At 37.1% G+C, this 12789-nt stretch overlaps 1 protein-coding gene across 1 annotated transcript; it reads right to left on the reverse strand.

Moving 5' to 3' along the window:
- Positions 1-10810: 10810 nt before the first annotated feature.
- Positions 10811-11456, reverse strand: LOC147637445 (MADS-box transcription factor 50-like). The gene is made up of 2 exons (XM_086798885.1): positions 11203-11456; positions 10811-11037 (listed from the first exon to the last, which is right to left on the reverse strand). The coding sequence occupies exons 1-2, from the start codon at positions 11406-11408 to the stop codon at positions 10968-10970; spliced, it is 276 nt and encodes a 91-aa protein (XP_086655011.1). The 5' UTR covers positions 11409-11456; the 3' UTR covers positions 10811-10967.
- Positions 11457-12789: the final 1333 nt, after the last annotated feature.

A 12789-nucleotide genomic window follows, 5' to 3' on the forward strand; every position in this document is an offset into this window, starting at 1 on the left:
ACACTTTATAATAAAATAATCAACTTTTATGCATACCTCTATGCATGAAATCCAAATAGGATAAAAGTCACTAATTCAATTAGGAAAAAAGCGTTGATTCCTTCAAGTTAAGTTTGTTATAATTTCCCTTCTATATGGTTTATTTAGATGAAGGTTAAATCAGTCTTGACTTCGTTAGAAAAATTCGTAAAGAAATTCAAAATGGTGGAATCGTCCCCGCTTTCCGGGCATGGGAAATCTTTCCGGTTTTAGTTTTTGGAATGACCACCAGCTTAGTCTTGTGCCGGGACATTCTTGGGCGAGGCCCCGAGTGAGAAACCCTGCCCCGCGCAAGAGGAAGCTACTTCCGCTGCTACCATATCTGGGAATCCGGTGCGCAGAGGGGGCAGTGGGATCTCACAACCTCCTTTTGTAAATATGCAAAAGATATGCTTAGGATGGCATTTGAAATGGGAATAGGGGTTACCATATTACCTACTAGAGGCTTAAACTTGGGCAAAACAAATCTGATCCACATCTCAAGGATGATGAACAAATTTGGTGTAACTAGAGATCCCATTCAGTATCTAGAGAAGTTGGATAAAGTTTAATGGAACTAGAGATTCCATTTAGTATCTGAGAAGTTTGATCAAATTTGGGAGATCATGGGAACGATTGATAATCCCACCAAGATTCACTCATTCAGGCTTTTCCTTGAAGACCAAAAAGGCCAATGGTTTAGTTCTCTAAACCCACATAAAAAGGCTAGCTATTTGGTCTTGTAACACACATTCATTATGGGATGCTTTCCCAATGGAGTTAAATAGAGCACTATCACATACATCTATAACCTCAAGCAAGAGGAGAATAAAAGAATCTAGGATTACATTACTAGAACCACTTGAGTATCCCCACATTAGATGCAACCCCCTACAAGAGACTAGATGACTTATTGCTCATTCATCAATTTTTATGATTAGCATCAAGAGAAACAGACTTCATGACAATTTCTATAGGTCTAGATAGTACATCTTGGATGAGTATGCCCCCGAGGCAATGAACTTTGTAAGATAAGGATTTAGAAGTCATCCACCCAAACCAAGAGATAGAGGACACATCAGCCAAGGGTGTCCTGAGCCATTTTTCCAAATCTTGCTTCACACAGCCCCTGTTCTCTTTCACAAACCAGAGGAAATCTGCTCCCACATTTATTTCCACCAAGAGATATGGTTCAGCAATTTTTTTTTGCCAAAACCATACAAGCACGGAGTGTCCACTACTAAGACTTCGACAACAACAGTATTGTCCTCATTGTTATTGCCATGGGAACCATGATATAATCCATTATTGGTACCAAGGAAACATGGCACCACCACCTAGCAACCACACTAGCCCTAATGCCAATAGAAAATGATTCTCAATTGGCCCATAAACTTGTGTTCATTTTTCAAAATCCTATATCGAGGTATTTACAAACCACCACCAATGCCATACCCACCTCTCATATTATCACACCCTAGTTGATTACTCCTGAAATTGAACAGGTGCAGCAATACTACTCGATGACTTTGCTAGTGGACTCTTACATTACAAAATGAAAATTTACGAGTCATATAAGCAATACAATTCATATAAATAGTACAATTCATATGGATATCTAGAAAAGAACAACCCCATCCATTGACTATGCCTTCTTGCTCGAGGATATGGTGCAATAAAGGGAAAGAGACTTCAATAACATGTCATGCAAACCACCTCTTCAATGTTTTCATTGTAAAGGCATGCACTGTGTTTTTGAGTGTCCTCATAGAGCCATCTCACAAGTTCTCTAGCTCCATCTTCAAATCCAATGCCAAAACCTAATGGCATTCCATACAAAGGTAGATGTTACAAATGTGTGTGGATTTTAACATGCTTTCAATGATTTTCCCAACAAAGTAACAATCACCCTAGTCAAAGGAGCATTAGCCACTTTGGTGCGCCTTAACTTATTTTATGTACAAGGAAGGCTTATTCATAAAATCCCCCTTAATGTCATCGCAAGGATCCAAACTAAGGTGATGATAATTACCAACAAGGGAACATCCAAGGCAATTAAGAGAAGAAAAAAGCTCAGACTTCAACCTCAAAGCTAGCAACCAAAGAGCATGAGGCATAAGCCCCAACAAAGGCTATAGTAGCCCCTTAAAATACTGAAAGGTCAAAAAGAAGAAAACCTCTAAGATCACCATGCAAAAATACAACACATGATCATTTTTTTTAAGAGCAACGATGTCGTGACACTAACATTGGTTTGGATGATAGTTCCAAGATAACTTCCTCGTAAAGACAACAATGGATCTCCCACTAAAAGACCAACTCTTCCCAAAGAGAATAAACCCATTGCCTATGCAAACCTTCCAAAGAAACTAAAAGAGTATCCCAACCCTGTGCTGAATGAAAAAACCCAAGCACTGATAAGTAAGCTAGAGGCTGAACTAGATCTAATACTTAAGAAAGTGGTCGAGTACAAACCACTTATCCCACTTGATCATGTATCTCATACCCTACTCAAGTGTCAAACATAGAACCAATAAGATAACCTGAGAGTATTCAAAAGGAAAATATTGGAGTCTCTTCCTCTAGAACCAATCCAAGCAGATTTTATTTTGCTAGATACATTGTAGGAGGACCTAGTGGGAGGGAAAACTTGGCCTTACATGGGTCATCATAGTCACCATAATATTATCTTCAATGTGATAGGACACGACTTCATTTCAACCCCATCAAAGCAACCAACTCCCACGGAAATGCAACCAACTTAGTGGGAGGTAAAACTTGGCCATAGATGGGTCATCATAGTCACCATAATATTTTCTTCAATGTGATAGGACACGACTTCATTTCAACCCCATCAAAGCAACCACCTCTCCTACGGAAGGATCATTGTATATCCCCCACACATTGGTAGGCCCAAGCACACCTCCGAGCGAGTACGAGCAAATTGAGCATGGATATTACACAAGGGAAATAGTAGGCCTCATAGCCTTGGAAGTTAAAGTCTTGAGATCAGATCTCTTTTACAAGTAAATTCTTAACTTTGGAGAGAATGATCCAAATACATGACAAGGAGCTCAAGAGCCCACAATCTTGAACTTGAAGAGAAGGAGGATGAGATGTGCCACATTGCGAGCTCTCATTCCATACCCAAAACAAAAGGATAGCCAAAAGTTACCATGAACAAGCTAGGAAACTACTTTGAAGAAAGAGATGAAATGAACATCATGATACCTATCATTTATAAAGGCAAGATGATCTCTACAATATTGGATGGCGGTGTTGCTGTTAGCATAATCACCAAGGATTTATAATCGATTATTGAGAGACCTGGTGGGGAAGCCCCCTCCACTTTCTAGGAACAAGACTTATGGTCAAGCTTATCGAGACAGTAACACAATAAAACCTATTGGGTGTTTCACGATGCAAGATTATGACTTTTGGGATAAGCTTCCACCACACATCAACATGTCACTCCAGTGCATGTTGACTTCTAAAAATGTATTGTTGTAACCCATGACCTAACAACATCCTAAGACATGTTACCATTATGGCAAGATCATAAGACAAGTTACCACTATGGCAAGACCTAGGTAGGTGCTTTACGAGTCATATTGAAGCTTGGGGGAGATCAATAGGTTATGAGCTCTTACAAGGGAATGTTCTCAAAGATGATAAACATAAATAATTAAATTTTTGGGAGCCCTTTCTTGCACATGTGTATTGATCTTATGATGTGTTAATCTTGTGGAAAGTATCCTTTATGTTTATGTTTCATTTAAATTGTGGATATTTCACGTATATTTTAAAGTGAAGATATGAGGCTTTAGGTACCATTAAAAAGTTTTTAAAAATATTTCTTTCTAAAAATTTAGTATGTTGTGTCATTATTAAGTGCAATATCAATTCTTAAGTGAAACGGACCCTCGTAATATATTTACATGTAAAAGAAAAAAGGCTTCTCTAATCTTTTGTAATACACATAATGGATGTCTATTAGAAATCAATGCTCTTCTTCTCACATTATCTTATGTTCATCCTTTAGTTTATTCATGTTTTAACCACCCTTTCATTAGAAGAAACCATGTTAGACTAGCCTAGGTGCTATCCAATCCTAGAGTGTTTGACACCAAAAGAAAATTATTGATACTACAATCTCACTTGCCAGTTATTTTGTATGAGTGAACATGTATGTATGTTTGTGTACATACGCACGTATGAGTGAACACATTTATAGCCTACTACAATCTTGCTTGCTAATATTTATATATGAGTGAACATGCATGTATGTTTGTGTACATATGCACGTATGAGTCAACATGCATGTATGTTTGTGTACATATGCACGTATGAGTGATCACATCTGTATATATGCACATGTGCATGGGTGTGGGTGTTTACATGCACACATGGTTGTGTATGCATAAGTATACATTTAAAATATCCACATACGTGTGATATGAGAGTATAATTCCAAGAGTATTTAATTTTCTTAAAGTATTAATTTGTTTAAAAATGCCACATCACTTGACTCTCAAAATAATTTTGTGTTTCCTTCATATACCTATGTGTAAAAAATGGTACCCATGTGAAACATCAAAATATTGACATATTATCAAAAGTAAAAAATCAAGCTAACAAGATATTAAGAAATGTACCTTCTTGCCAAGTTCTTTGGCTTGAACTTCAAATATTTGAATCTAAATCCACATTTAAAACATAAGAGAGATTGTGAATTTTAACGCATTGCTTTCTAGTAATAAAGTGCTTTACGACATGATTTAAAAAAAAGTTCTAGTAATAAAGTTCCTAAAACTGATTTTAAATATACTCACTTTTCTCTCTTTTATTTTATTGATTATAACATGAAGCTTTGATTCAAGAAACTCAAGCTCTTTTAGATGCAAAGATGTGAGGTTTTCACCCATTAGAAATCAGTAGAAATAAAAGAAGAGGTATTGAGGTGAAATGTTTACAAATACATATAGCCTTGTTGTATTTTCCAAGGTCTAGTAAGTGAAAAGAACTTTTCATAATACAACTAAATCTCAAAATGTTTTCTTACCTTTGTTGATTGTGTAAGTATTGAAACTCCTTCTGTAACAAAAGAGCTTTGGCTTTCCAATACTATCACAAGTATTTTCATATAAACATATTGAGGAGATTAGTATTCATTGATAAAATAGAAATGTTGACTTGAATTGTCTCTTTCTAAAGTCTACACATAAACTAGAACATCTTCATCTCATCTTCATTATTCTTGTTAATCATAGTGACTTCTTCAATTTATATCTATTGTATCAATTGTAAGAATCTATTTACTTTAAAAAAGTCCTTATAAAAACTATAATTATATACATATATTGTTCAATGACCAAATATAAAAGAAGAAATAAAGTACAAAAACAAATCCTATCAAATCTACAAAAATATTATGTATATATGGTTCACAATGACCACATTATAAAATAAGCAAGACAAGTACATACTAAAACACATCATAATTGTCAAGATGCATAACAAAAGACTTCTCTCTTTCCACCCTTCTCTCTCTCTCTCTCTCTCTCTCTCTCATGCAACTTAAGCAAAAGAATACAAAATTAGCCAAGGTTAGAGTAGCTAAAAAGAGGGCAAGTGGGTAGTCTATCATGAAGGTAGTTCCCTCAATATTGATGACTTTTGACCCAAATAAAAACCCAAGACAATACCCAAAAAAAGAGAATATATTTTTAACAAAGGTGATTGTACTTGATGCTTGCATGGAATATTGGCTAGTTGATTAATAGGGTGTTTTTCATGTAAGATCTTCTTTTCTGGATCATGGATTTAGCTCAAGACATAAGTAGCCAATATGCTTGAATAGCATCTTGGCTACTGGATTAATAAGATGTTTTTCATGTAAGATCTTATTTTCTGGATCATGGATTTAGCTCAAGACATAATGGTCTTATTTTCTGGATCATGGATTTAGCTCAAGACATAATGGTCTTTTAGTTATGTATCAAGTATCATAGGTCATTTGGCCTTTCACCACATATGTTAATCTCTCTCTCTCTCTCTATATATATATATATGTGTGTGTGTGTGTGTGTGTGTGTGTGTGTGTGTGTTCATTATAATACCTATGCAATGACACACATTTGAGTATGTTATTCATTAAATATTATGAATGCGAATAAGGATTAATTGGCATGAATCCATAAGATAACCATCATTCTTCCTTATTTAGGGACAATAATCAAGTAAAGTTGAAACTATGTAATCCTTATCTAGGGACAATAATCAAGTAAAGTCATGCATAATCTTCCTTTTTTGGCCTAGGCTTGTTAAGATGTGAGAATGGATGGAGCTCACTTTGAGAGACTTGATAAAATAATATTACTTGGCATGGTTATATTTTTATTGAATCAAGAGGATTTAAAGTTTTGATACATGATTTGGAACAACTAAGAATCTATAATGAACTATCTATCAATATGGGAACAAAAAAGGGAATATCTATTAGTGAGATATAAAGAGATGCCATGTATCACAACTTATCAAAATACATAAAGTTATAAAATATGTTATACCTACTATGACATCATACCATATATGGTATAAAGATTTAGAGGAATGATTGATGGCAAGTGAACAAACCTTTAAGAACAAATGTAATTAGAAATGCACACTTGAAATATATGATGTGTTATAATATTAACTAGAGTTAAGGTCTTTGGTGGGGGGAAGGAGAGGGAAGGCGAGGGAAGGGAGGAGATGTGAGGGAAGGGATGATGTGGGAGGGGTGGGGTACACAAGTTTGTTTTTGCTATTCTACTTTCATTCAGAGGGAGGAGGGAGGGAAGTTGTAAGAGGGTGTAGAAGAGTTTGCAACCAATTACAAACACTAATCCCTCTGTAATCTAGTCATGCACCTTACATACACGATCTCATTTGCACAAGGTCTTACCATCACATATTTATGTCTTGATATGGTTCGAATGATATATATATATATGTATGTATGTATGTATGTATGTATGTATGTATGTGAGTGTGAGTGTGTGTGTGCGTATACAGACACACACACACATATATATGTATGTGTCTCATCCAAAAACTATTCTTCAATTTGAGGATACAAAGTAAAATACTAACTAAAATATGCAAAAGAAGAATCTCCAACATTTAGGTGCACGGACACACACACACACATATGTATACATATAGATATGTACATATATATGTATATGTGTGTGTGTGTGTGTGTCATCTTCTAACATCTTATCATACAAACTAAGCTCGTCTCATCATGAACAAATTTGAAGAAAGTAAAGGACTACTAAAAAATATACCAAAGAGAAACTAGTCTAAATTTTAGATAGAAATATAGAGAGATAGAAACACACACACACACACACATATATAGACATACATACATGTATACATGCATACATTTACATGTACATGTACATATACATACACACACACACACACATACATACATATATAGGAAGAGAGAGAGGAGGAGGAGAGAGGGAGTAGGAATAATAGTTTTAATATCACATCAAATTCATATGATGGCACCAAAGTGCAAGCATGGCGCTTGATTAGAAGATCGATACTTGAAATCACTACCCAAGCACTCCACACACACACACACACAAAGAGAGAGAGAGATATACAAACAGACACAAGGGCCAATGATGGGATAACTACACGTGAACATACCCATAAACAACTACTTATAGCATTTTATCACAACCTAATCTTAGTAATGTGGACAATAATTTGAATAATATGACCTTACCTCTCGATTATGGATCATGTTTCCATTTGTTTGTGTCCTTCCAACTGATTCTTGATATCTTTTTAAGAGTTCACATGTACTAAAAGAAACAAAAGCAATAAATCATGAGCTATAATATTAAATAAGGAGAAACATTTATTCATAAGACTATTCTAGATGAGCATGTCATTGATAAGTTAAAAATTTTAAAATTCTTTACAAATATTTGTAATCACAAATAACTCCTCCAATAAAATAAATCAAAACATTTCTATGCATTATTAAATTGAAATGATCAAACGTACAAAGTAACTCCCTATCTCTCACCACATGGTTCTTGTAACAAGGATAATTTGTAAGTAGATACCTCATCTCAAACATCTTCTACGCTCTCACATTTAAAATTAAGTCATACCTAATGTTAAATGGCTTTATGGTTGGCTCATCCTTATAGAAAAGATCTATTCTCAAGGATCCCTTGTCCCCATTGTTTTGTGTTTCTATATCTTGCCATCTACTTGTGTACTTTGGCCTAGATGCTAACTAGAGGCAAGTTGTAAAGCTACATTTAAACAATTGTGATCAATGTTTCATATTATAATCTTTTATTGGTGACTCAATGTTGTTTTTGGAAGCTTCGTATGAAAATGTTAAAAGAGCTTTTTACTCCTTGTACAATGCTTTCTAGAAGTGTGAGTACAAATGCTTTATACAAAAATATAGGCTCACTAGCTACCTAAAGATGACACATTTTATGCTTCTATATGGGATGTGTTAGGTTATCAAACAAGGACAAAGTCTTCAAATACCTTGGCTACCCAACAATATGGACTTGATAGACTAGATAATAGATAAGGGCCACCAATAAGGACTTCAAACACCTTGGCTACCCACCAATATAGGATGAAGGGCATTGATAAAGGACTTGCTAGATTGGCTAATAGATAGACTGATAATTAGTTCAAAAAATGAGACAATGCGCATTTGCCTTTTCATTCTAGAATTATTATATTGAACACCATCTTGATGGATTATGTCCGCGTCTATACTCCATAATTGTACTGTAAAGGAAAACACTAGACTTAAATTCTCAAGTCAATGAAGACCTTTATATGGCAAGGAGTGAAAGGGAGAAGACCTTGTGCAATGCTAGCTTGGACCAAGCTAGGTAGACCTAAGTAGATCGGTGGGTGAGGGAAAATGGATATAATCTCATAATGAAGCTGAGATTTCTCATACTCTCATCGCGTGTTGACAAGTACAATCTTGGATACTAATGCTAAAAGAGCTTTCTATGTTTATGGAGGTTAGGTTGCAAGGTAAATGAAAGAGCTAGAATTGGATTGCTAAAAAAGCTTTCTCTGTTTATGGAGGTTAGGTAACAAGGTAAATGAAAGACCTAGAATTGGATCGATAAAACTTCTCTCAAGCCCCATTAGTGTAAAAGGCATGCGCATTGCAAAATTAGTAATTAAATAGAGAAAATGTTTTTTGCAATTGGTGTAATGGATGAGAAGTACCATGATAACTAGTAACTCGCTTATGATGTATGGTATATAGCAATCTCATCCATCCATCTTTCCCTCTTGATTGACTTAGGACTTGAAATAGAGTTAATAATGCTAATGTGTGTCATCTTGCAAATGTTTGAGATGCCCCCCCCCACCCCTTGGAAGCTGACCAGGCTACAATCATTTACAAGATCTAAAGATTTGATGTTTAGTGCACTTGAGCTTGAGATAAACAATAGCAAGAAAATTAACCAAACTTAGCAAATGAACAATGAAAGGTTTTAAAGAGACCCTCCAAACTCATGTATACACAACAACAAGCTTTATGCAAGAGACAATGTGATTGAACAACATGAAGTTTTTATTAGTTGATGATAAATATAATGTTATAGAGCTCGAAGGCTAGAGGAGGGCTATGAAAGTCATTATTTATTTATGAGTATAAACTCTTTTTTTAAAATGTTTATGCAATATCTCATTTTGATGCATGATTGGGGAATGGAGAGTCCATTGAGCCTAGAATTGCATAAAGAGGCCATTAATTTAATAATTAGTAGTTTTAATAAATGTATAAAGGAGCATGTTAGCAAAGTTTATAAGAAATTATCTTTAACTTCATTTGTGTTGGTTCGAATTGCAAAGACCGTCGATGGTGATTTTTGACAATTTCTGCTACGGCTTCGTCGTTGAATACTAGTGTTGCATAAGTTGCAGGTATGTTGATAATGTGATGGTTTAGAGATGCTCTTTGATCTTCTCCTAATCGTTTAAGGGAGAAGACCTCGAGAGAGGTAGTGCTTTAATGAAAAATGTGATGATACACCTCTGCTCGAAAATGACAATCTAAAGATTTGAAGATCAACAATTGTTTTCTTTATATGCATTGATAATGCACAGATCTTTTCAATGCTCTGCCGAATGGCAAACTACACCCATGAGAGCTTGATAATGGCACTTTTAGAGTTCTTCAAAAATAAACGTCGCATGTTGTGGAAAGAGGGTTGAATGCACGAAATATCGAGTGGACAGTGGGTGGGCGATCGAAAGTGGCTTGGCTTGTCGATTTGCCAAGATCATGGCTGTGGAGCTTTAAAAGCTTTCATACCATGAAAGGTTTTAAAGCGACCCTTCAAACTCATGTATACACAAGAGTAAGCTTTACCATGAAAGTTGTTATTATACTGATTGATGAGTACAATGTTATAAAGCTTGTAGACTAGAGTAATTGCACCCTTTGAAGGGGTCACATCCATTCATTAGCATTAATTATGATTAGTTGTTAATTATGATTTAATGTGAACACTTTATTATGTTATTCTCACAAAAGAGAGAGAGAGAGTGGAGTAGTGAGCTTAAAAACAAGGAGAGGTGAAGAGAGAGAACGAGAGATGTGAGGAGAGGGAGAGAACAAGACAATAAATAATGCATGAAACAAGTGTTTAAAATGGATGATTTGGTGCTAAAATAAAAGCAAGGCCAAAAACCTTGGTGATGATTTTTTTTGGGAGAAGAAAGGTGAAGGAGACGGTATCCCTATATATTGATGGAAGAAGATAGTCCATAAATAGTACTAGTTGGGAACCCCTGCGAAGCATGTCTTTTGAAGTTTTCAAAATCAAATTCTACCCAAACTTCCTCAAATCTCCTTCTCCCCTTCAGGAACCTCCAAAATCTTACCACGTGGCACCTTTGTGAAACTCTTCCTTAAGATAATATGCACAGGAGAAGAGAAGAGAAGAGATGCTGGAGGCACCAAACAAACCACCACAACAATCAAAACAAACAAAATAAATAGAGACTGACACAGACAGTTAAAAGAAAGCGGCAGAGGAGGCCAGGACCCCAGGTTCTCTCTACACTCAATAATAAAAGCAGAGGGCGGGGGGGTTGAGAGGGGGGCAGGCCTACCTGGGGCTGCCGAATTCGGAGACCCGGCCGGTAGGGGAGAAGACGATGACCGCCAGCTGGACGTCACACAGCACTGAGAGCTTGTAAGCCTTCCTGAGGAGGCCTGTGCGACGCCTGGAGAATGTCACCTGCCGGTCGGCGGGGTTCTCGATGCGCCGGCGGATAGCCATGGCGCCTGCTTCTTGAAATGGTTCGCGCTCCATCATCACTCAGCAAAACACAAAACCAAGCGGATGCTACAGCCTCCCTCTGGTGCGCGCAGAATATATATTTATTTTTAATTTCTTTGCCATTTTATTTTACTTTTGAAAGTGAGCTAGTGAGTGATGCTCCAACAAAGCAAGTCCTTCCCACCCAAATGCACTTATTTCAAACATTTATTCTTCTGCTTTGAGAGATTGCCAAGAATTGCATAGGCCCACCATGAGGACCACTACATTTGTGCTTTTCCTCGTGGGAGATAATAGTCACATCACATAATGCAAATAAATGATGATTCTTTTACTATGTAAAGGCTTGCATTTATAAATAGAAACAATTCTATACCACAATCTTTTTAATGAGGTTACATGTTTCGAGGTTGAACACGCTCATATCTAACAAGCTCTGAGGCAAGCTCGTTTTGTTGAGTAAGTAGGGGGAAGTGGAAGGAAGAGGCAAGTATTGAGAGCTGCCCCTGCATCGCCAACAACAGGGAAGGCGCATGCGGGAGGTGCTTCGCGAGGTGAGGAAGAGAGATGGAGGCCCAACGTTGGGCATGAAGAAAGAAAGATTGAAAAAAGGCTGGAAAAGAAAACGATTGTCGCATAATAGGTGACGTCTTGTCCATCCGAATTTGTGGTGGTCCAGTACGCAATCAATCAGAAATCATGCAAGTGACAGGTGGGAATGCATGGGGTGAAAATGTCTCCCTCCCTGCCATAGATGTTAGTCACTTTCGTTCTTGACACATGCAACAAGGAGTTCAAGTGCCTCTACAACCGTTGCCACCACAAAATGAGCTCCCCTGTGCAACTGGTGGTAACCAAGGTGGAGGGGGAAGCTTCACCTGTGCAGACCTCACCACCACGAAACTTGCAGACCAAGCCATGGAGCATACGGAGCACCTACTGTCCACATCTTTGACTACACTGGGCCAGATGGAGCACAAGATACTAGAGCACACTTTACGGGACGACCCCAGGCTATGGTGAATCACAAGGAGGAGGAGGTGCTGCAAATGTGGAAGAACCTAGAGGGTCACTTGGAATAGGCACTTTGATGTCTATTGCTCTTCCTGTAGACCTAATACAGGAATGGCAAAGCATTTACCAGACCATAGCTATGGTTAGCCTGTGCATTAAGGACTGGATGAGAACCAATTATTAGGCCCCCAAGGTAGAGAAAACTCAGTATCTCCCAAATAACTACTTTATTTTTCTATTCAAATCAGATGACATGGCGCTCAATGCAATAGGGGCGGGTCAATGAATGGTCAAGAACTCTCCTCTGAGGTGCTGTTCAAATGGTCGCCCAAGTTCTCACCACAAGGCCCGAAGCCAATGTTGTGCCCACCGCCGGTGTGGGTCGAACTCCCCAACCTACCTA

Source organism: Cibotium barometz, chromosome 6 (assembly GCF_041138505.1).
Source record: "Cibotium barometz isolate CiBa-2024 chromosome 6, ASM4113850v1, whole genome shotgun sequence".
In the NCBI taxonomy this organism is placed as follows: domain Eukaryota; kingdom Viridiplantae; phylum Streptophyta; class Polypodiopsida; order Cyatheales; family Cibotiaceae; genus Cibotium; species Cibotium barometz.